The following is a 25,194-nucleotide window of genomic DNA, read 5'->3' as shown; positions in this document are numbered from 1 at the left end:
TAATCTTTGGCCCTGCAATTTCACTTTTAAGAATTTATCCCAAAGAATATCCTAAATAAGTTAGGAAATAATTAAGGATATAAAAGGTTTATCTAGGGCCAGCACTGTGGCCTAGTGGTTAAGTTCAGCGCACTCCACTTTGGCAGCCCAGGATCGGTTCCCAGGCATGGACCTACACCGCTCATCGGGGGCCATGCTGTGGCAGCAACCCACATACAAAATAGAGGCAGACAGGCACCAATGTTAGCTCAGGGCGAATCTTCCTCAAGCAGAAGAGGAAGATTGGCAACAGATGTTAGCTCAGGGCCAATCTTCCTCAGAAAAATAAAAAATGAAAAATAAAAATAAATAAAAGGTTTATCTAAAAAGACGTTAATTCTAAAAGGAAGCATTGTTTATAACAGCAAAAAGTTTGAAATAACTTAAATTGAGGATTGATAACAGTTACCTTAATGAATGAATTTTCTGTAGTTGTTAAGAATGTTGTATTCACAATAGCCAAAAGGTAGAAGCAACCCAGTGTCCATCAACAGATGAATGGATAAACAAAAAGTAGTATATACATATAATGGAATATTATTCAGCTTTAAAAAGGAAAGAAATTCTGACACATGCTACAACATGGATGAACCTTGAAGACATTATGCTAAGTGAAATAAGCTAGACACAAAATGACAAATACTGAATGATTCTACTTACATGAGATACCCAGGGTAGTCAAATTCATAGAGACAGAAAGTAGGATGGTGGTTGCCAGGGGTTGGGGGGAGGCAGGAGTGGGGAGTTAGTGTTTAATGGGTACAGTTTCAGTTGAGGAAGATGAAAAAATTCTGGAGATGGATAGTGGTGATGGTTGCACAACAATGTGAATGTACTTAATGCGAGAGAACTGTACACTTAAAAATGGTTCAAGTGGTAAATTTTATATTATGTATGTTTTATTGTAATAAAAAAAGTTAAAGAATAATGTTGAAGATAGATATGGAAAGCTGTTCATGATATATATATATATTTTTTTTTTTAAACTCCTTTGCCATTTATTTATTTATTTATTTTCCCCCAAAGCCCCAGTAGATAGTTGTATGTGACAGCTGGACATCCTTCTAGTTGCTGTATGTGGGACGCGGCCTCAGCATGGCCGGAGAAGCAGTGCCTCGGTGCGCACCCGGGATCCGAACCTGGGCCGCCAGCAGCGGAGCGCGCGCACTGAACCGCCAAGCCACGGGGCCGGCCCCCGTGATATATTTTTAAGTGAAAAAAGCAGCCGAGGGGCCGGCCCCGTGGGGTAGAGGTGAAGTGCATGCGCTCTGCTCAGCTCCGCTGCTGGCGGCCTGGGTTCGGATCCCGGGCACGCACCGATGCACCGCTTGTCAGGCCATGCTGCAGCGGCCTCCCACATAAAGTGGAAGAAGATGGGCACGGATGTTAGCTCAGGGCCAGTCTTCCTCAGCAAAAACAGGAGGATTGGCATGGATGTTAGCTCAGAGCTGATCTTCCTCACAAAAAAAAAAAAAAAGAAAAGAAAAAAGCAGCTGAGGTATGATCTCATGTTTTGGAAACTCTTTTCATGCATGGAAAAGAGTCTGACAGGGTATACACCAAAATCTTAATGGTGATGTCGTCTATGGTGGGTGGGATTATGGGTGGTTTTTATTTTTCTCCTTTATGCTCTATAATGAAATCTATGATTTCTTTTTTTTAAAGATTTTATTTATTTATTTTTTTCCCCCCAAAGCCCCAGTAGATAGTTGTATGTCATAGTTGCACGTCCTTCTAGTTGCTGTATGTGGGACGCGGCCTCAGCATGGCCAGAGAAGTGGTGCGTCGGTGCACGCCCGGGATCCAAACCCGGGCCACCAGCAGCGGAGCACGTGCACTTAACCGCTAAGCCACGGGGCCGGCCCAAATCTATGATTTCTGTATAATGAACATGGATTACTTCTGTAATTTTATTTTAAAAGCTCTGGCTCAAATGAAACAAAACACCTTATCCCATGACTGCCTTTACAAGATGAATGAATGTGTCTTCTCTGTTTAAGGTCGAGATCCAAAGTCTAGGACAGTGTAGTGCACACAGCTGACCCTCAGAGGAAGATGTGCTATTGAAACCACTGACTGACTTACCAACTTTGAGAAAAGTTTTCAGTTCCAAGGGTCGCAGCACTGGTTGCTTTTCTATACGACCATAGGTTTCTGCTATGCTCTCTACTTCTACTTTAGGGCATTTGAACAGCTCATAAGTCCCATCCCGGTTCTGGATAAAACTCCGGGTGATTTCCAAGGGCATCTGGGCATGGAGACAATACCAAGAAAGGTGAGACAGGAAAAACTTTCAAAGCAGACAAACATTTGGATGACAACAGATCTTTTACTCATTCTTTCTTGTTAAGTACACTCACATTAATTAAAACTTCCCCTTGTACTTGCAAGTAAATTGTGTCAACAAATCTGCCTTTTCTCCCATATATCATTCCTGGCTTTCCTTTTTCTCTATAACTTGAATTTGAACCCCAGCCAAACCAGACTGAACTGAACCCCTAACATCTTTGGGGTTACATGAGTGCTACTGGCACAGACCTGCTCTAAAATCAGTTTTATTCCTTCCCCTACTGCTCTGCTAGCAGCATTCTTCTAAAAACTCTGTTGATAGCACCTACAGCTGACCTCACATCCTGTGGGCTTCACACCATCCTTGGGACTGAGCCAGACAGAACTTGAACTGAATTTTGTCTTTGCCACTAAACAGCAGGGTGAGCTTCTCATAGCCTGTTTCTCATCTGCAAAATACAGTTAACACCAACACATGGCTGTGAGTTTGAATGAGGTGATATAGGTAAATAACACCCAAAAGACAGAAGCTCAGTGATTATTGTTATTAGCTCCTTCCCTCACTTGACTTTGCTCTGGGTTGCTTCAGTGCCTCCCTGAACACCACTCATTCCAGGCTAGAAGCTGCCTCTGTGACATTCTGCGTTTAAAGAAGTTCCTCTAGGGTCTTTAGCGCTAACACAGGCCTCTTCTAGGGTGCACATGTAAGTTCCATAGCTACCAAATACTTTATTCTTTTTCTGAACATTAACAATGCCTTGCAATTAAACTAATTTTAATATATCAAATCACATTATGCTGAATTTTCTACAGCGAAAATCCTCAAATTTTCAGGATCTGCTGGAAAAAATTGTTTAAAAATGTCTAATATTTCCCTTGTGAAAAAGAACACAAACTAATGAGAGGTCATTTCTCTAATGAGAACTAAACTGCAGTTTGGGGAGGAGCATTTAATTGTGCTGCCTCACTGACTTCACAAATAGTATAGATTGTAAATAGTATAGATTGCCAAATTATTTATATACTTTCTAGCTACCTGCCAGTTAATCTAGGGCCCACCATAGCTAGTAGGGGGTCATTATTTAATTTACAAGAAAAATCATCCCTGTTTTCTGATTCCAAAAGCAAAGAAAAAGGATACTCCAATTTAAGATACTTTTTCAAGCTATAGGGAATACCCATTAAATTCAGAGTCAGAACTATAAAGCCTTGAGTATTTCTGAATAATCTTTTAGTATGAAAAATCTTTGATGTCTGTAACTCAAGGAACTGTGCAAACATACTTCCCATACTTGCTTCCCTCTCTTCCCCTCTCTGCCCTCCCACTATTGTAGAAATAAACTCTTACCTCTGGGGTATCTAAGATTTGTTTAACTTGCAGGATATTAGTGATATGCCAGGTATACTTGGAAAAGGTCCCCAATGGCAAGGCATCTTTTCGAACAAAAGCTTCAATGTAAAAAGGGGACAAAATTAGACTACTAAAAAATAACATTCTCTTTCACTGTATTTGTTGTCCAGTTTCTAGAAATTCTAGAGGCAAATATATAATAGGTTTTGGCAAAAATGGGACAAATCAAAAGGTATATATAAAGTCTCTGATGCCTTTTTGAGATGCTACTTATTTTTGCTACCTTAGAGACTTGTTTCTTTGTTGGTAAAGCTACACGCACAGGACTCCTTTTTTTTTTTTTTTCTTCCTGAGGAAGATTCGCCCTGAGCTAACATCTATGCCAGTCTTTCTCTATTTTGTATGTGAGCTGCTGCCACAGCATGGCCACTGATGAGTGGTGTAGGTCCGCGCCTGGGAACAGAACCCGGGCCACCACAGTGGAACACACCAAACACAACCACTAGGCCACTGGGGCTGGCCCAGGACTCCATTTTAAAACTTCTTACAACCTTAGATATATCAGAGGTCAAATCATAGTCCTTAAAATAATTATTCAGAGTTTAAGTCTGCTAATGTGGTTGCCAACCCTTTATCCTGCCTGCAGGATTATAAAGGGGTTCCACCGAAGGGCCTGCAAAAATAGCTAAGGGATGGGTTAAAATTAATGTATTAGGCCTAAAATTTTAACTGGAAGAAAGAATCAACACGGTCTCCAAAGTCAGATAGATAAGCTATGAAGACGACGATTTTCATGGCCCTAAACATAGTGATTCATAGCTTGCACTATTCAAAAATAGAATTAAACCTCAACAGTCACTATTATATCATCAAATAATTCATTGAAGAAACAGCATTGATATCTAGCTGTAGTCACTCTGGGGCTATTTTCCCTGAGCAATCCTTCTTCTTTTCTCCCCCTTCCTTCCTCATATTACCTAATGAGTATCTTGAGAGCTCTAATAGAAAGACGTAATATAAAACCAAGAAATAAGTACCAGAATAGTGCAATTATAAATTGTTCTAAGCCTAAGAATTACTCTAAAAATAAAATCTTCCTTCACCAAAAATCGGGAATCATGAAAGACAAGGTTTAGTTTTTGATACATGTTGTACTATGCCTGCAAGAAGCCGGCTCAAATAATGATTGGAACCTGCAATGCTTTTGTTGAAATTGGTTTATATCTAGAAAATATCAGACTTCTTGGTGAGCACCTTCTTTGCACTTCATTGTTGTTCCTTTACCAAGTTTGCACTTTCTGAATCTTTCCCTTAACTCGTACTGGAATAACTATGGGGCCTTTGAAGAGCGTGATCATTATTCCAAGAGGTGACTGGCTAAGGCTTCATGCTCTCAGCACATGACTAGAAGTCCTAATCCTGAAAATTCCACACGATTTTCCCAAACACAGTTCTCTAAGGTGAAGACATGTGTTGCTACTCCTGAGGAAAAAGCCCATACCTGTGGTGGAGTTGGGAAGCCGTTTTTTTGCACTTCCTATAGATATTCTCTGTTGCAGGGCATCAAAAAAGGACTGAGGAATGTGGAACACCAGGGGCTCTGGTCTGCCTAGAGGAAATAAGAAGAAAATCATGTAAAGAAATTCACTGGGCTTCCTGACGTGTAGGGAGAGGTGGAGGAAATGAATTGAGGGGCAGTAGTAACTAAATATACCAGTGAGATCTCTTTTTTTGTTTTTTGCTGAGGAAGATTTGCCCTGAGCTAACATCTGTTGTCAATCTTCCTCTTTTTGCTTGAGGAAGATCTGCTGTGAGCTAACATCTGTGCCAGTCTTCCCCTATTTTCTATGTGGGTCACTGCTACAGCATGGCCGATGAGTGGTGTAGGTCTGTGCCTGGGATCTGAACCCATGAACCTGGGCCACTGAAGCAGAGCGTGCTGAACTTTAACCACTATGCCATGGGGCTGGCCCAAGATTTCTTTATACAGAGGCAAAAAGAAGGCTCTGATTGACCTTTTATAGGTCAAGCACTATCACCAGCCCTACTCTTTTTTTTTTTTTTTTGTGAAGAAGATTGGCCCTGACCTAGCTAACAGCTATTACCAATCTTCCTCTTTTTGCTTGAGGAAGATTGTCCTTGAGCTAACATCTGTGCCCATCTTCCTCTATTTTGTATGTGGGACACCACCACAGCATGGCTTGATGAGCAGTGTGCAGGTCTACACCTGGGATCCAAACCCATGAACCCCGAGCCGCCAAAGTGGAGCGTGCGAACTTAACCACTACGCCACTGGGCCAGCCCCACCAGCCCTAGTCTTGATCCCTTGTGATCATAAAAAATTCAGCAGATCCTTGTCATCCACCCAGGATAACTTCAAATCCCCAAACTGTAAACACCACCACAGCAGACTTTCACCTTTAAAGGGCGTATGAAATGAGATGAGAACAATGAGGTTGAGCTGAGAAGGTAAACTTGATTCACTCCCGCTCACTACACCCAGGCACTTGCTGTCTGCCTTCCTGTCTAAGCACAGTCACAGCACGCTCTCACTCAGATGGTCAAGACCACGAACCCAGAGACCACAGTCAGGACACTGTTTATCCAGTAAGCATCAGTCCCTCTGAATATGATCTTGAGGCAGGTAAAATGTTTGAAAATACTTAACAAACCTCTTAAAGAAACTTGCAAGACACTAGGTCAACAGAAAGAGTGTTTGGAGAGGGGTTGAAAGTATTCACAGTTTTAAGGCCTTAAAAACTCTACCCAAGGGGCTAGCCCCAGCAGAGGGAAACATCCAGAACCATGTGGATCAACATGTAACCTCTACCTGCCTGGATACAACTTAAAGAATGGCTCTTAAAGACAGTTCAGATGCCTTTTTGAAACAAAGGTCAAGCGAGGAAAAATAAAAATTAAAGGTTTTCTAGAATTCCAGAGAAAGACTTTACATTCTTTCAACTGATTTTGCTTACTTTATTGAATGCAGAATGTCAATGACAAAACTGTCACTGCTTTTGAGCCACTAAAATATTAGTATCTGAGCAGTTTAGAGACATCACCACACAAAGAGTTTTTAAATGTTTCATCTTGAAATTAGATTAAGGGCTACACACAGGTCATTACAGCTGTAAAGAAGTGCTAACCCACCAGAACTCGCCCCTGGTGTGCAACAGAGCAGGTGAGGTGAGGCTAGAGCTTAGGTTTACAAATTAATCTCTTTTTTTCCCCCAAAGTAAACATTTTTATTCTCAGTTTTGCCTTAGCTGTCTCTAGTTTTTAAATTAATCTTGAAAAGCCCTCATAAAAGACATAGACTCACAGTCTGGAGCTGATGGTGACTTGGACAAAGGTGCCGGAGATGTGAGAGGTGGGGGTACAGGAGTGGAATGGAGAAGGATCACAGAGTACAGCTTACACTATTGTCAATGTTCTATTTCCTGTTTTGGGAGGTGGGTTAATAGGTATTTATTGTATTATTTCAAATAATAAATAAATAAAATTTTAAAAGAAAAACATAGATTCTCTCTTTAACCCTCCTTGGTTTATTTTATTTTTCTAAAAAGAAACTTCTGAAGTTTTTATTTATTCTGAATTAATATAAATAAAGCTAAGCATGTATTTCAAGACCTCCATTCTTGTCACTTTCCTTACCAAGAATCCATAACTGTTCTAATCCTTCAAAACTCATCTCCTCCTACTGAGTGTCTACTGCCAGGCCACTATTCAGCTTGGGCTGCTTTCTTTTTAAAATGATATGTATAAACTGCAACATATTCAGCAAAGCACATCAACATGATATGAGGTCTGCACATACGCCATGAGAAGGGTCTGAAGTCCTGAGATGTATCACTTGGAAAGGAGAAGACCTGTCAGGAGGGCAATGGGTGGGTATGCAGTGGCAGGAACCGTTATTTGGAAACAGGAACAGACCTATTCCATGTGTCCAGAGCAGAGAACTAGAACCAACAGGAAGTATTATAAGCAAATGTTTCCACTTAGCATGAGGAACTTTCCTCACAGCTATCACTTCCAACAATGTTAGCAGCTGCCTCAAAAAGCAGTGAGTTCCTCATCACTGCACAAAACCTGGAAAACCATTCATCAGGAATGTTTTGAAGGCAATGGAAAGGACTGGCTGGATGGTCCACCTCTGAAATTGCCGACGTTCCATGAGGTTATCACAATCACCCCAAATCCAGCCTGTGTTCTCCATCTTCTTTACTATGTCTATATAATTTTATATAATTTATATATATATATTACATATATAAATTTATATAATTATCTTAGTATCACCTGTTTAGATTTTCTCTAAACTTTTTCCCCCCTTGCTTCAATTTTAAGTTTGAGGGTTAGAATGATATTCTAAGGCTTTGGTATCTCTCCACCAAACATGCATGCATGTACACAAGCACACATGCGCACACACATGTACACCCCAAGATCAAGGCTCTCTACTTTTACTTATTATTTGCTGAATTTTTTTCTCTTCCATCTCTAAATTCATTTTGCTGGTCCTGCATTTTAATTATGTGATTGTTCCTTTCTTTCATTTAGATCTCTACTTTCCTGTGGCCGAATGCACTCTGGACTGAAGCCCAATTACTTTTCCTATTGAAACAGTAGAACTACAACACAATCACTTGAATTTCTCCTACTTTCAGCAACAGCCCAGTTGAGTGACCAATACTTACCATCAAACTGATAGTGCATGGTTTGATGGATGCGTTCTGTGACGCTTGCCAGCCAGTCTTGGAAGGATAAGGTCACTTGTGCCTCATCTAACAGCTGACCACAAGCTAGGAAAAACAAAACACACAACTCTTCAGTAAACTTTTATCTTTCCTTACAGAATACAGTTAATTGAAGTTAGAAAAAGTTGAGGAGTGTGTACAGAAAAAAAAGAACAAGAAGCTGAAATTCAAAGAAATTAGATACAATAAATGAAATGGAAGATTCTATGATTTTTTTTGTGTGTGTGAGGAAGATCAGCCCTGAGCTAACATCCATGCTAATCCTCCTCTCTTTGCTGAGGAAGACCGGCTCTGAGCTAACATCTATTGCCAATCCTCCTCCTTTTTTTCCCCCAAAGCCCCAGTAGATAGTTGTACGTCATAGTTGCACTTCCTTCTAGTTGCTGTATGTGGGACGCGGCCTCACCATGGCCGGAGAAGCGGTGCGTCGGTGCACGCCCGGGATCCGAACCCAGCCACCAGTAGCAGAGCTCGCGCACTTAACCGCTAAGCCACAGGGCCAGCCCTCTATGATTTTTTTTTAAGAATCCATTTAGGACAAAAGAAATGAAAAGCTCTGGGACACTAACAGGTTCAAGATTACTAATCACAGAAAGTTTGCAGTCTGTCAACACTAACCTGCAAATTGAAGAATGGCCTTTTATGATGGCTGTTTTAGAAATCTATAAATTGGTCCTATTCCTAATGAATATGTCTATATGCTCACAGACCTACCATTCTACTCCATTCCTTCTCCTAAAATGTCTTCACATGTCTGAAGTATATTCCCTTTTATAGAGATAATGATGCCATAACTACTATTCATTTGAAATTACAATTCTCACAGGTAAATGCATACAGTGATAATTTGGATTAAGAGCTATTTCCCTTTTTCTTTATGCCAAAGGAAGTGATGAAAATTTGTTAAAAATCTTATACCTGATACAGTTGATCTGTTTACTTCCTGACCTTCCAAAAACATTTATTCCTGGAATGTATAAGTTCTTAATTAGTTAACTAAGATTTGGTCTTGTATTGTTTGCTATTTATGTATTTGTCTTATCTTCAAAACCAGAGTATGAGGGCAGGGATGACACCTAGGTTTTAATCACGTAGCCATGTTATATGGCTAGCCATATCAGAGCAAGTATTGAATACATACTGCAAAAATGGAACTAAACTGTTTTTTTACAATGTATAAGGAGAGTTAAAAAATATTGATCCCCAAATGTGCAAGCTTAATTATTCTAAGTAGAAAAGTGATACATATAGGGCCGGCCCTGTGGCTTAGTGGTTAAGTGCACGCGCTCTGCTGCTGGCGGCCTGGGTTCAGATCCCGGGCGCGCACTGCTTCTCCGGCCACGCTGAGGCTGCGTCCCACACACAGCAACTAGAAGGATGTGCAGCTATGACATACAACTATCTACTGGGGCTTTGGGGAAAAAAAAATAAATAAAATCTTAAAAAAAAAAAAAAAAGAAAAGTGATACATATAAATATCTAAGTTGTATTAAAATTAAGTCATTCTTATGACTTAAGTCTCATAAATTCAAAACGATACCCATGCTATTGCTTTTAGGTATGTTTTCAAACTTCACTAACTTTGGAGAACAAACAGACTATATTTGTCTTTCAACACATATTTATCACTGCATAATTGTAAAATGTTTCTTCTTCAATTTTGAATCTCCATCCCAACTGCATGTGGGTAATAAGCAACAAGATGAAAATATCCCACAAAAGACCTGCTGCCAAAATATGTCAGTAATTTTTTTTAAATGTTAACAATTGGTGAATTTATTTATTTTATTTATTTACTTTTTTCCTCCCCAAAGCCCCTGTGCATGGTTGTAGATCCGACTTGTAGGTTGTGCTAGTTCTCTGTGAGCCGCCACCACAGCACGGCAACTGGCAGATGGGTGGTGTGGTTCCACAACTGGGAAGTGAACCCGGGCTGCCGAAGCAGTGAGCACCGAACTTTAACCACTAGGCCATCAGGACTGGCTCAACAGGTCAGTAATTTTTGTTGCATTCATTATTTAAAAGACACAATTTAGTTCTGAGCATGACTGGAGACCAGTGGGACAGGACAGACCTCAGCCTCAGTGCCTGGTGGTGTTAGCACTCCTTGGGGGACAACATGCAACATTTCTTTTGATTATATCACTTTGGGCTTCTTTTGGATGATTTTCCACCTCTTCAGCCTATTCTGGTAAAGGGAAACTTACCCTGTCTTTTTAATGAAGAAGCAACCACAGGCTTTTTCAGGCCAGTTTTCCTTAGATTACTGCTCACTGCATCTTGAGGCAACAGTGAAATGTTTGTCTGTGCACCTAAACCACAAATCATTATATTGTTTAGTAACATGTCTGCAGAATACAAGTTTATTTGATTTTAATTTCTGAAGAGTCTAAAACATATAAAAAGTCTTTGCTAATTTCTAAGTTAGCTTTAGTTTCTAGAAGGAATTAGCATTAGCCTTTATATATAACATTTTAAGTTTTTTATGCCCTTTACAGGAAATTGGGTGGGGGAACCAGAAGTGAAAGGATGAAAAAAAATCACCCATGGCTCCCACCTCTCAGACAATCACTATTAATTTTCTGGTGAACTATCTTTCATTTTCTTTTCTGTGAATAGTTTGTTTTGCTGGTTTTGTGATTTTAAGTAGCTGTGATTACATATACCAGGACTGCCAGATTTAGCCAAAAACACTTTTTTGAATTTCAAATAAATGAATAACTTTTTAGTATAAGTACATTCCAAATATTGCATGGGAGATACTTATACTAAAAAATTATTCATCATCTACCTGAAATTCAAGTTTAACTGAGCATTCTGTACTTTATCTGGCTACAGGAGGGATCTAAACATTTCCCCAAATTCTTTATAATCATTTTTTAATTTTTTTTGGTGAGGAGATCAGCCCTTTGCTAACATCTGCCAATCCTCCTCTTTTTTTTTTTTTTTTGCTGAGGAAGACTGGCCCTGGGCTAACATCCGTGCCCATCTTCCTCCACTTTATATGGGATGCCGCCACAGCATGGCTTGCCAAGCAGTGCGTCGGTGCACGCCCGGGATCCAAACCGGCGAACCCTGGGCCGCCACAGCAGAGTGCACGCACTTAACCACTTGCGGCACCGGGCCGGCCCCTCTTTATAATCATTTTTAATGGCTGCTGGATAGTCTACCAAGTGGCTTTACCATGGTTCATTTAATTATCCCCAGTGGTTGGCCTTTAGTTGTTTCTAATTTTTCAATATTATAAATAACCATAAAATGAGCATCTCTGGACAAAATGTTTTTTTTCTATACCAAGGATTATTTCCTTAAAAAAGATTATTTAGAAGTAGAACTACTGAGTCAAATGGTAAAAAATTTTTTTTTCAAATTTCAAGTTTTCCTGGGAAAGACCAAAAAGTAAACATTTAACAATAATTTCTGCTCTACATTGCTGCCAGAATTACCTCTCAAAAACACAGAAATGACCATGTCACTTTGTTTCTCCATCTTTCTCCAACTTCCCAGCACCAAAACTCCTGTCATGACCACTTGACCCACCTCCAGCAATACTCCCTATGGGTAGGAACATTTTTAAGGTTCTTAACAGATATTGCAAACTACTTTCACAAATGGTTATAGCAACTTACACTACAGCAGCCAGGCCAAAGAGCCCTGATTTCACCTTTACCTGTGGTCTCACCATTTAAAAAATGTTTGCTAATTTGGTAGCAAAAAAAGTATCTTGTTTTAATTTTGCATTTCTAAAATGTTTGCATTTCTCTGTTCACTAGTGAGTTTGGAGTTTGGTCCACGTGTGGACCAGATAATATTTCCCTTTTGTTTAGAGTCTAGGTCTTTTGACACGTATCTACTAGGGGACTTCAGCATTTCACACTGATTTAGATGAGTCCTTAACTGACTCTAATATTATTTTAATTGAAAAAGAAAAAAAAATATATCTATGGTGCCACACGCTGAAAATGCAAGTAACAAACTATGTTCCTAAATTAGTGTGGATAATAATAATCAACCATTGTCACAAGTTTTTTTTTTAAACACTGTATGGATGAAAACTTTATAACACTGTCCTGAGACAGATTAAGGTGTAAGACTAGTCTGAATGTTTAAGGGATAAATAAACACATAACAATAACAAAAGTGGAGTTTGGTTGGATCTTATTCTTGGCCAGTAGAACCAATGCTTTGATTGACTTGACAAAGAATCATCACTGGAGAGTAAAACTTTTTTCACAAAAAAAAAACATAACAAAAACTCTTTCTTGTAATGGCTGAGATTCAGTGAAACACATAAAACACAGTAAAATAATCTCTAAAGATACCACCAGCAGACAAATAAACAAACCAACCAAACAGTGTCTCACCAGATACTTCATCCTTTTTCCTCTTCTTTGGCTTTGAGGCAGCAGACTCACAAGCTGATACTGTTGATTCTGAGTGGCAACCTAACTGGGGCACAATAATCTCTTTCAGACCTAAAATATAACAGATTTCTGAATTATTAATACTATCCAAGATTAAGTATGGGCCCCGACCTAGAGAAAAATTAATTTATAAAAATCCAAATCCCCAAAACAAATTATGGAGTGACTGCCTGCTTTAAAATAAGTTCCTTTAAAGAACTCCCTAAAACATACGTTTTTGTTCATAGAACATTAACTTGATAGAAGGCTCTACAGAGAAATGTCAAAGTAAAAAGCTGGGAGCTGCTGCCAACTTAAGGTCATTAAGGAATGAAAATAAAAAGCATCTACAAAAATACATTAATCTCAAACACTTGATGTAGAAACTGTGTGTGTGTGTGTGTGGGGAAGACTGGCCCTGAGCTAACACTCAATGGCAATCCTCCTCTTTTTGCTGAGGAAAATCGGCCCTGGGCTAACATCTGTGCCCATCTTCCTCTACTTTATATGAGATGGCCACCACAGCATGGCTTGAGAAGCGGTGCATCTGTCCGCGCCCAGGATCTGAACCTGCAAACCCCAGGCCTCGGAAGTGGAGTGCAAGAACTTAACCACTACGCCACCAGGCCAGCCCCGGTGTAGAAACTTTTAAAGGTCTTCTTTTGAGCAAGGTACTAGTTTCCCCCATCTTCAAAGATAAGAAACAAGCAAGCAAGCCAAAATAAAACGGATTTTTTTGTTCTTTGTTTTTATTAACACAGGGCATCCGTGGAAGAGTAAAAAAAATCAAAGCAAAGCTAACTTAGCTAGATTCATCATCTCAATGAAAATGCCTGAGTCTCTTGATCATTCATTTCAACCAAGCAACCAATCAACCAACCAACCAACCAACCAACCAACCTTTATGCAAGTGTGCTGACTGGGATTAAAGGAAGGAATGCTTTTCATTTGAAACTCTAGCAACTGCTTCTGACGGTTGCTAGGACAATCTCCAAATGCCATCAGTGGAACTCTTTCATTGACATTTTAGAAAAACAGAGTAAGTGTGTCAACCACACCACCTACCGCTGGAATCAAAATTTAGGAAGTCTGAGAACTCCTGAGCCAATGTGTCGTCACTGGCAAAGGCACAGATGCAAGCAAAGAAATGAATGCATCTCTGGGCTGCCTCCTCCTTGGAAGCATTCGACTTGTGCGATTTCAGAGTCTGGCAGGAGCAGAAGAAACGGCGTTCGGGCGAGCTTTTGGCGCTGATCTTCCGCACAAAGGATGTATGCAAATACCCCAAACTATGCTTCTGGCTTGCCTTGCATTTCACCACCAAAATGTTCTTAGTAATCCTCTGTACCAGGGGACCCGTGGGTTCTGTGGCCAACTGCCAGATGGTTTGCTTGGTTTCTGGCGAGGCCTGCATTGCGTTCAGGACCGAGCTCTTTAGGGTCAGAGGAGTGGCTTCTGCCTGGCAGTTCACTGCTAGCTTGATGTGCTGGCACTGGTTTTCCACAACACCCTGGGTGGCAGCTTTCAGGCATGAGGGGACATAACACCGTCCAGAACTCAGCTGAGTGATGATCGTCCCATCCACTGTCTGGATTGTTGTCTCTGAGATACCAAGTTCCACAAAGCATCGGTAATCGGGGCCCCGGTCTCGTTGCCGCACTGAGTAGACCTGCAGATCGGAGCCTGTGATGATTTTGACAGCTTCAATACTAGGCTGCTTCCGTGCGCCATAGCGGAATATGGTTCCACAAGTCTTGTTCTTACAGCTCAGGCCCCGGGTTCCATTGTATGTACCGCATCGGGGACACTTTCTGATTCCCCTCAATGTGGCCTTCCCCAAATCAGATAAGAAAGCTGGGACTTTAGTCCTCAGAGAGTTTGGTTCCATTTTTCACGGGCCCTAGAAAAGGCAATAAGCCCATCAGCATAGGTATATATTCACACACACACACAAAGTTGAAATCACTTATGATATTTAGTACAGAAAGTGAAATGTACACAAGCTATCTATCATTTTCAAATTGTACCCTCAAACAAAACATCAATTTAAACCCCCCCCCAAAAAAAGTGGAGAAAACTTTGCCTTTCATATCTCTACATATAAGTCCTAATGGAACAACCAAAGCATTTTTCTAGGTTCAATCCTGTTCTATACAACAACCTAGATTAGTTAACCTAACCTTGATATGCACAGATGTTTAACTTAAGTGAGGACTGAAAATGGGAAAGATGAGTTCTCTCCCTTTCACCATTCCCCACAAAACCCAGCCCAATCCTACCTGCAAGAGCTGCCAGCGCATCTGGAAAACAGTGTAACCTGAATTCACAAGACCTAAGAGGTGTTTCATTAGTTTGTGATGATCATAGAGGACAGGTAAAGACATAATCATTTGCAGAGTAAATGATACTGCTTAACCCAATGTCTTCTGAAGTTTGAACTCTATGGTGTAACAATGCAGACATTCTGCCTCCTTCTTGGCCAGCCACTGGCAAAGCTCCTGTCCAATGTTCCACAATCAAAGGAGATTCCCATTGCTCCAAGTGGAGATCTTGGCAGTCCGTAAGTAAAACAAGAAAAAATATTAAAGTCATACAAAGGCAGGATAACTCTATCCTCTAAGAAAGCAGATAGAATAGGAATCTAAGTCTTTCACAAATATTTGAGCAATATTTGACAGAAATTTTTATGGAAGTGGTTAAGTGTTTTGTACTTCCAACTGCAAGTAGGTAAGAGTGCTAATATCATCACACAAGGAGTTGTCAAGAACCTGGAGAGCCATGGTATATAATTGGTCAAACCGTCATCCTTCCTCATAGTCATGCATTACATTTTTAGAGAGCTTTATGCTTTTCAAAGTGCTTTCACATTATTTCATTTGAACCTCACAATACTGTATCTCATTTGAGCCAAACAACAACTGCTCTTCAGATGAAAATAAAAAGTTAAGTAACTTGCCTGAGGTCACCCAGCAAAATCAGCAACATGGTTTCCACTAACCCACAGTGTCTGCTAAGAAGAGTGTGAGAATCTCTGCTTTTGCTTTTCCCCCTTATATAAGGAAAATTTTCAAACGTATAAAAAAATAGAATTATACAGTGAATCTTCATACATCCACCCACTAGATTCTACAATTAACATTTTACTATATTTACTTTATTACATATCTATTTATCCATCCCTTTCTCTACCCATCAATCCCTCTTATATTTTGAGGCATTTCAAAGCAAGTTGCAGGTATCAGTTCACCATATTATTAACTAAAGTTCAATATTTTTAATGCTTTTTTTTAAAGGTAATCTGCTTGTGATTTTGAAATAGGCTGTGAGTACTGCTTTTCCCCCCTTGACCACAAGGATGGTCTTAATAAAATATTTTCCCTTCACATCTTCTATAGTCCACTGATTAAAAAACTGGAAAGTACAAATAAGAATAGTTTAAGAATGCCCACCTTTTCATTACTGCTATGAAATAATCCCCAACTGTAATATTTGCTAAGTGAAATATGATCTATAGCAGAGTTTCTCTACCTTGGCACTACTGACATTTAGGGCTGGGTAATTCTTTGCTGTGGGGTGCTGTCTTATGCATTGTAGGATGTTAAGCAGCATCCCTGGTCTCTACCTACCAAATGCCAGTAGCAGTCCATCCCTCCTCCCCAAGTTGTAAAAAAGCAAAAATGTCTCCAGATATTGATAAATGTCCTCGGGGGGGCAAAATCACCCCAGTTAAAAACCACTGATCTAGAGCCCCAATGGCCTAGTGGTTAAAGTTTGGTGTGCTCCACTTCAGTGGACCAGGTTCAGTTCCCAGGCGTAGAACCACATCACTCGGCTGTTAGTGGCCATACCGTGGCAGCGGCTCACATTAAAAAAAAAAAAAAAAAAAAGAAGATTGCCAACAGATGTTAACTAGGGCAAATCTTCCTCAGCCAAAAACAAAACACTGATCTAGAGACATTAGCCTGTGTACACAACATTTCCTTCCCAGGTCATTGAACTTCATTAGTAGTCTTCTCATTCAGCTAAACATGTGTTCTTAGGAGAGAATGTTGTTCCAAAGTCAAAAGATGGAAGAATCAGTTTTTGCCCTTTACCATCAATTATCTCTGTGACCAAGTCTTTTAACTTCTGAGCTCAGGTTGTTTTTCATTTGTAAAATGGAAAAAAAAAAAAACGACACACACACACCCTTTAAGAAGCCTTAAGGTGCTGGAGTTTCAGCATCATCCTGGGCATTCCATTCTTTCCTCTTATTTTTTCTTTTACTTCTTTTTGATTATGCTCTGTAGAGGGCAACTTGTTAGTACCTTTCAAAATTACAAAGGCATATTTCTTTCTTAAACAAACTTTTAATTTTGGAGTAATTTAGATTTATAGAAAAGGTACACAGGTAGTACAGAGTTCCTGCATACCCTTCACTCATCTTCCCTAGATGTTAACATCTCAAATAAGCATGGGACATTTATGAAAACTAAGGTTTTAATATTGGTACAATACTATTAACTCTACTACAGATTTTCTTTGGATTTCACCACTTTTTCCACTAATGCCCTTTTTTAAGAATACACCTTTAATTTTAGAATAATTTTAGATTTTCAGAAAAGTTGCAAAGATAGAATTGAGAGTTCCCAGATACACACCCACCCAGTTTCTCCTAATGTTAACATCATGTATTACCATGGGACATTTGTCAAAACTAAGAAACCAACATTGGTACATCATTATTAACTAAACTCTAGATTTTGTCTTTTTCTCTGTTCCAGGATCCAATCCAAGATACCACATTGCATTTAATCATCATGTCTCCTTAGTCTTCTCAGATCTATGAGTTTGTCTTTTCTTGTTTTTCATAATCTTGACAATTTTGAACAGTCAGGTATTTTACAGAATGTCCCTCAATTTGGGCTTGTCTGATGTTTTCTCTGCATATTCCTTTTGACCCAGTAATTCCACTAATAAGAATATATCTCATATAGACACTCCCACATGACAAACGAGGGACATCTAAGGCTATTCACTGAAGCATTTTTTTTTTTTAAATAGAAGTAGATGATTTCTTTTTTTTTTTTTTTAATTTTATTTATTTATTTTTTTCCCCCAAAGCCCCAGTAGATAGTTGTATGTCATAGCTGCACATCCTTCTAGTTGCTGTATGTGGGACACGGCCTCAGCATGGCCGGAGAAGCGGTGCATCGGTGTGCGCCCGGGATCCGAACCCGGGCCGCCAGCAGCAGAGTGCGCACACTTAACTGCTAAGCCACGGGGCCGGCCCCACTGAAGCATTTTTGTAACAGCAAAACACTGGAAACAACCTAATGTCCATCAAAAATGAATTGGTTAAATTAATTATGGTATATCTATATAATGGAATACTTAAAAAATACTTTAAAAGCTATTTGAAAAGAAGACTGAGGAAGTTCTTTATGTATTGGTCTTTAAAATCTTTAAGAAATATTAAGGGGAAAAGCAAGGTGCAAAACTGCATGTATAATATGGTGTCAACTGTGTATAAAAGGAAGGGGGAATTTTTTAATATATATATACATATATATATATTTGTATTACTTTGTAAATGAAATAGAAATGTTTTTAAAAATCTCCAAAAGAATAAACTAATAAGAGTAGTTATGTTATTGGTGAATAGGGGACAAGTGTACGAGGGAAACTTTTTACTATATACCTTTTATAGTTTATTTTTAACCATGTAAACCTACGATCTTTTCAAAAATGTAAATTTTAAAAAGATAATTGAGTCACCTTACAAAATTATAATGCAAAAGCAGACTAAAAAGCTAAAGACCCCTTTAAGCCCCACCCCTACCACCACCACTATCCCCATATCCCCCTCCATCCCCTACCCCAGATTCCGCACCCCCAAGAGTAATGACAGTTAACAGCCTGGCATATATCCACCAGGTTATTTTCTTTATGTTTATAAGTAAAAAAATATATGCACAGAAGGAGGTTTTTGTTTTTAGAAAAATGGAATTATACACATCGCTCTGAAGTTTGCTTTCTTCACTTAACATTTTATCATAGATTTCTTTCTATGTCAGCACAAATGGCTTTAAACACCTTTTTTAATGGCTGTACAGTAATCTGTAGTGTGAATATACCATAGTGTAACCAGCTCTACCAATGTGTTTTTAGTTCTAGATAAAGCTGCAATGAACATCCTAAATATTTAATGCACAGATGTAAGTATTTCAGTAGAAGAGATTCTGAACATTGCTTCTAGTTTTCTTAAAAATTTATTTGGGTGCAGAATAAGATTTTATTGGGAGAAAAAGGTTCTATTCTAAAAATGTCTGAAAAAGACATCACTGATTTTAAATGTGAACAAGGAGAGAGGATCCAAATAATTTTAATCAATAAACTAATTTACTAAAATTTCTTAAAATTATATAATATGAAAGGAAAATTTAAGGGCAAAATTATCATTAAATATATCTTATTCATCCTGTATCACTTTCTATACTCAAATAAATTCCAGGCAGATAAAACATTTGAGTACAAAAGATGGAACTGTTAAAATATTAGAATTTAAAAAAAACGGAAGGGGAGTTTTAAAAATTTCACTTTAAAGGATATCAGAATGAGGATGGCCTAAATAACACAAAACCCAGAATCCACAAAATACTGATTAAATTTTTCCAGGATAAATCAATGTTTTTTTAAAAAACAGCTTTATTAAGGTATACATCACCTACCATAAAATTCACTCATTTTAAGTGTATGAGTCAATGATATTTATTAAATTTATAGAGTTGGGTATCCACCACTACCATCCGGTTTTAGAACACTTCCAATCACCCCAAAAAGATCCCTCTTGCCGTCTGCAGTTAATCACCATTCCCACCCCCAGGCAATCACTAATCTGCTTTCTGTCTCTATAGATTTATCTTTTCTGGACATTTCATATAGGCAGAATCATACATGTGGCCTTTTGTTTCTGGCTTCTTTCACTCAACATAATGTTTTCAAAGTTCAACCACATTGTAGCATGTATCAGTACTTCATTCCTATATATTGCTGAATATCCTTTTTTATCTAGTCACCATCTGACAGACATTGGATTATTTACAATTTTTGGCTATTATGAACAGTGCTGCTGAGAACATTAACGTGGCAAGTCTTTGTGTAGATGAATGTCTTCATTTCTCTTGGGCAGATATGTACAAGTGGAATTGCTGGGTCGTATGCTAAGTTTATGTTTAACTTTTAAAGAAAATGTCAAACTGTTTTCCAAAGTGCCTGTACCATTTTACATGCTCACCAGTAACATAAAAGGGTTCCTGTTTCTTCACTTCCTGGCCAATATGTGTCACTGTGTTCTTGATTATAGCCATTTGATTATAGTGGGTGTCAAACGTTATCTCACAGTGGTTTTGTTTTGTTTCTTTTTATTGCAGGGAAAGATTCACCCTGAGCTAACCTCTATTGCCAATCTTGCTCTTTTTTTTCCCTCCCCAAAGCCCAGTGCACGGTTGCATATCCTAGTTTTAAGTCCTTCTAGTTCTTCTATGTGAGCCACCGCCACAGCATGGCAACTGACAGACGGGTGGTGTGGTTTCGCGCCTGGGAAACAAACCCAGGCCGCCAAAGCGGTGAGAGCATCGAACTTTAACCACTAGGCCATCGGGGCTGGCTCAGTATCTCACTGTGGTTTTAACTTGCACTTCCCTAATGAATAACGATGTTAAGCAACACTTCATATGCTTATTTAGCCATCTGTTTATCTCTTTAGGGAAACAGTTATTCAAATATTTTGCCCATTTTAAAATTAAGACCAATTATATTTGATTATATAAAAATGAACATTTTCTGCATGGAAAAAAGTACCATAAACTAAGTCCAAAGATGAAAACAAACTGAGCAACAAAAGTTGTGCAAGACATGTACAATGAAAACTACAAAACATCATTGAAAGAAATTAAAGAAGACCTAAAAATGGAAAGACATTCCATCTTCTGGTCCCAGAAGATTTAACATTGTTAGGATGGCACTACTCCCCAAGTTGATCTACATAAATAATGCAATCTCAATGAAAATTCCAGATATCTTTTTGCAGAAATTGACAAGATGATCCTAAAATTCATGTGGAAATGCAAGAGACCTGGAAAAGCTAGAATAATCTTGAGAAAGAAGAACAGAGTAGAAGGACTCACACTTCCTAATTTCAAAACTTACTACAAAGCTACAGTAATTAAACAGTGTGGACAGAGAAGGACAGATACTATATGATATCACTTATATGTGGAACCTAAAAAAGCTGAACTCAAAGACACAGAGAGGGCCGGCCCCGTGGCTTAGCGGTTAAGTGCACGCGCTCCGCTACTGGCGGCCCAAGTTTGGATCCCGGGCACGCACCGACGCACTGCTTCTCCGGCCATGCTGAGGCTGCGTCCCACATACAGCAACTAGAAGGATGTGCAACTATGACATACAACTATCTACTGGGGCTTTGAAGGGAAAAAAAGGAGGAGGATTGGCAATAGATGTTAGCTCAGGGCCAGTCTTCCTCAGCAAAAAGAGGAGGATTAGCATGGATGTTAGCTCAGGGCTGATCTTCCTCACAAAAAATAAAAAATTAAAAATTAAAAATAAAAAAAAAGACACAGAGAGTGGGAGAGTGGAATGGTGGTTGCTAGGGGCTCGAGGGAGAAATGGGGAGATGTTGGTGAAAGGGTACAAACTTCCAGTTAAGAGGAATAAATTCTGGAGATCTAATGTACAGCATGATGATTATAGTTAATAATACTGTATGATACACTTGAAAGTTGCTAAGAGAGTAAATCTTAAATGTTCTCACCACAAAAAAGAAATGATAATTATGTGATGTGATGGCTTATTAGCTAATGCTAGGGTGGTAATTATTTTGCAATATATAATTGTATCAAATCAACATGTACACGTTAAACTTACACAATGTTATATGTCAATTATATCTCAATAAAGCTGGGGGAAGAAAAGACAATGTCGTACTGGAATAAGGATAGACATACAGATCAATGGAAGTTCAGAAACAAGAGTTCAGAAACAAACCCTCACATTTATAGTCAACTGATTTTTGACAAGGATGCCAAGATCACTCAGTGGGGAAAGAATAGACTTTTCAACAAATGGTGCTAGGACAACTGAATATCCACTTGCAAAAGAGTGAAGTTGGACTCCTACCTCACACTGTATACAAAAATTAACTCAAAATGGATCACAGACATAAATTTAAGAGCTAAAACTATAAAACTCTTAGAAGAAAACATAGGAGTAAATCTTTGCGACCTTGGATTAGGCAATGCTTTCTTCAATATGATACTAAAAGCATAAGTGACAAAAGATAAAAATAGAGAAACTGGGTTTCATCAAAATTAAAACATCCATGCTTCCAAGGTCACCATTAAGAAAGTGAAAAGATAACCCACAGAACAGGAGAAAATAGTTGCAAATCATATATATGATAAGAGACTTATATCCAGAATATATACAGAACTCTTACAACTCGACAATAAAAAGACAAATAACTCAGTTAAAAAATGGGCAAATGACCTGAATAGATATTTCTCCAAAGAAGGTATACAAATAGCTAATAAACACGTGAAAAGATGTTCAACATCATGTCATCAGGGAAATGCAAATCAAAACCAAACCAAGGTACCACTTCACAGCCACTAAGATGACTAAAAAAGACAGATGATAACAAGTGTTGGCATGGATATAGAAAAATTGGAACCCTGATACATTGTTGATGGTATTGTAAAATGTTGCAGCCATTTTGGAAAACTGACAGTTCCTCAAAATGTTAAGAGTTACCATATGACTATCAAGAGAATGGAAAACATATAAAAATTTGTACACAAATGTTCATAGTAGTATCATTCATAATAGCCAGAAAGTAGAATCAATCCATTTTATTGATCATCAGTCTATCAAGTGATGAATGGATAAACAAAAGGTAGTATATCCATACAAAGGGCTATTATTTGGCTATAAAAGGGAATGAAGTTCTGATACATGCTACAACATGGAAGAATAAAGCTTGAAATATTAGCTAAGTGAAGGAAGCCAGACACAAAAAGTCACACATTGTATGATTCCATTTAAATGAAATATCCAGAATAGGCAAATGCATAGACACAGAAAGTAGATCAGTGGTTACCCGGGGCTGGGGAGTCACTGCTAATGAGTATGAGGTTTCTATTTGGGGTGATGAAAGGTTGTACAATTCTGTGAATATACTAATATTACTGAATTGCTACAATTTAAAGGAGTGAATTTTATGTTATATGAATTATATTTCAATAAAGCTGTTATTAAAAATAGAGAAAAAAATATTTGGAATGCAAATGCCAAACGGCTAATTTCCTAAAATGAGTTTTTACACATTAATAAGAAAAAGAAACAAACTCACTAGAAAAATGGGCAAAGGACTTGAAAAGACAGCTTCCAAAAAGGAAAAATGATTTTAAACGTCTGAAATTCATCCTTACAATAAGCAAGAGGCAAATTAAAACAAGACAATACTTTGGCAAAGTAACAAAAAGATAAATGTTATCACTGTGTTCATGAGGATGTGGAGAAACAGGCACTCTACATTGTTGGTAGGAGTATAACCTGCAACATCCTCTTTGAAGGAATGTAAATGAAATAAATGTAAAACACACACTTTCACTTTGCAATTCCACTTTTAAGACTTCATGAGTTATAGTCTCACATGTACACAAAGTATGTACAGGGGTACTCGATGCAAGGTTGTCCATAACTGTACAAGAATAGAAACGGTCTAAGAGTTGACTAAATAAATTACGGTGTAACCATACAATATGCTACTAGAAAGCCATTAAAAAGCATCAGACAGATCTATATGTATCGATAAGGAACAAATATCAAGATACTGTGGAGTGAAAAAAGCTGTAGTATTTCATGTATAATATGATAGTCTTGGTTTAAAAAACATAAAAGATAGGGGAGATATAGATGTGCGCACACACACACACAAACAATATTTCTATTGCCTCAGAAGAAGTGACTGGTGAAATAGAAAGTGGGAGGGAGACTTCCATTTCACTGTTTTGTACTATTTGAATTTTAAACATGTATCTAGTACTAGTGTCACTTATTACAGACTCCATATTGAAAGCATATACAAACAAGTAACACCACTTGTAGAGAACCTGTATTTGAAACCTGTTATTTGACTCCTGCCTATAAAAATTACTCTTCTAGGCAAGTTCACAGCCTCCTCAGCAAGAGGGTGTAAAGAGACTGGTGCTGGAAGAGTTAACCCACGAAGGCTCCCTGGAACTGCTGGGTTTTCATCCAGGTACCATTTGCCTGTAGAGCTATAAATACAGTGTGTCGGATGCTGTTGAATGCTTGTGAAGTACAGTAAGTGAAGAGAACGAATGATCACCATGAATAAAATTTGCTAGCGTTTATTGAGCACACTCCACGTTAAGCCCTTCCCACGCATTTACTCATGTACTGCTCACCACGATCCTGTGAAACAGGTACTATTTTACCCATCTTAGAGATGCAGAAACTGGCTCAGTGAAAGCAGAGATCTGATGGCTATCTCACAGCCACCAGATATCTAACCTGAGTTTGGAATCTACTAGATTCCTTGTTAAGCCACAGAGGGAGACGAAGGGGCAGGCCTAGAAGCCAGGACTCCTGAATCCTGGCCCAGGGTGCTTCCACTAGCCCCGCGCTGTCTCGGAACAGCGGAGAAGGGCCACAACAGCCCTGCTCGCAAGCGTCCCGCCACCGGGCTTGCGGAACGCGCACGCCCCGCCCCGCCCCTGGAAGCGCCACCGAGGACCTCCTTCCCGGCATCCTCCCCGCGCGCCCGCTCACTTCCGGTCCTAAGTAGGCCCAAGCAGAAGCATCACCTGGCCGGCACCCCGCTGCTTGGACATGCTCTCCGCCGGGAGTCCCAACTCTATGCGCTTGTCCTACTGCCGCCCCCACCCTCTGTCGACACGGCCCCCTTACCTGCCTTGCGCCCCCCCGCAGCCCTAGGGCCCCACGCTGATGACCGCCCTCACCTCCTCTCTCTTCGCCTGCCGCGGCCTTTTACAAACGAGGCCAAACTGTTCGCTGTAACAACAGCCGCTATTGGTCGGGGCCGCCCACGCGCGGCGAGTGCCCGCCCACCTTAGCTCGCGTTGTCTGCCGTGAGTTGTAGTTTCCTCTTCCTGGAGGCCGCTGAGAATTGCTGCGGAATCAGGTTGTGGAGTCTGCGCTTCCTTGGTGGCTGTAAGGCTCAGGTTCTTCCTTGGGGCTGGAGTGCTTCTGGCCCACCCTGCTGGTCCGGAAGGCAGCGACGCGGCACTAGGGCCGGTCAGGACTGCTTCAA

General features: G+C 39.4%; 1 protein-coding gene across 4 annotated transcripts in view; it reads right to left on the bottom strand.

Annotated features, from left to right (window-relative positions):
* Positions 1 to 24,961, bottom strand: part of C11H2orf42 (chromosome 11 C2orf42 homolog) — a 32,367-nt gene extending 7,406 nt beyond the window's left edge. The window contains exons 1-9 of one of the 4 annotated variants that reach the window (XM_087436608.1): positions 24,884 to 24,961; positions 15,119 to 15,388; positions 13,905 to 14,739; positions 12,801 to 12,911; positions 10,644 to 10,748; positions 8,377 to 8,481; positions 5,181 to 5,288; positions 3,677 to 3,777; positions 2,125 to 2,287 (exon numbers count right to left, since the gene is read on the bottom strand). In XM_087436608.1, the coding sequence (XP_087292734.1) occupies positions 2,125 to 2,287; positions 3,677 to 3,777; positions 5,181 to 5,288; positions 8,377 to 8,481; positions 10,644 to 10,748; positions 12,801 to 12,911; positions 13,905 to 14,727 (1,516 nt within the window). In that variant the 5' untranslated portion in view covers positions 14,728 to 14,739; positions 15,119 to 15,388; positions 24,884 to 24,961. The other 3 variants (XM_087436610.1, XM_087436609.1, XM_004435580.3) reach the window with 3 other exon arrangements.
* Positions 24,962 to 25,194: the final 233 nt, after the last annotated feature.

This window comes from Ceratotherium simum, chromosome 11 (assembly GCF_057802395.1).
Source record: "Ceratotherium simum simum isolate JZ-2026a chromosome 11, ASM5780239v1, whole genome shotgun sequence".
Taxonomy (NCBI): Eukaryota; Metazoa; Chordata; class Mammalia; order Perissodactyla; family Rhinocerotidae; genus Ceratotherium; species Ceratotherium simum.
The sequence above is the reverse complement of the archived record's forward strand: the minus strand, read 5'-3'. Positions and strand labels throughout refer to the sequence as shown.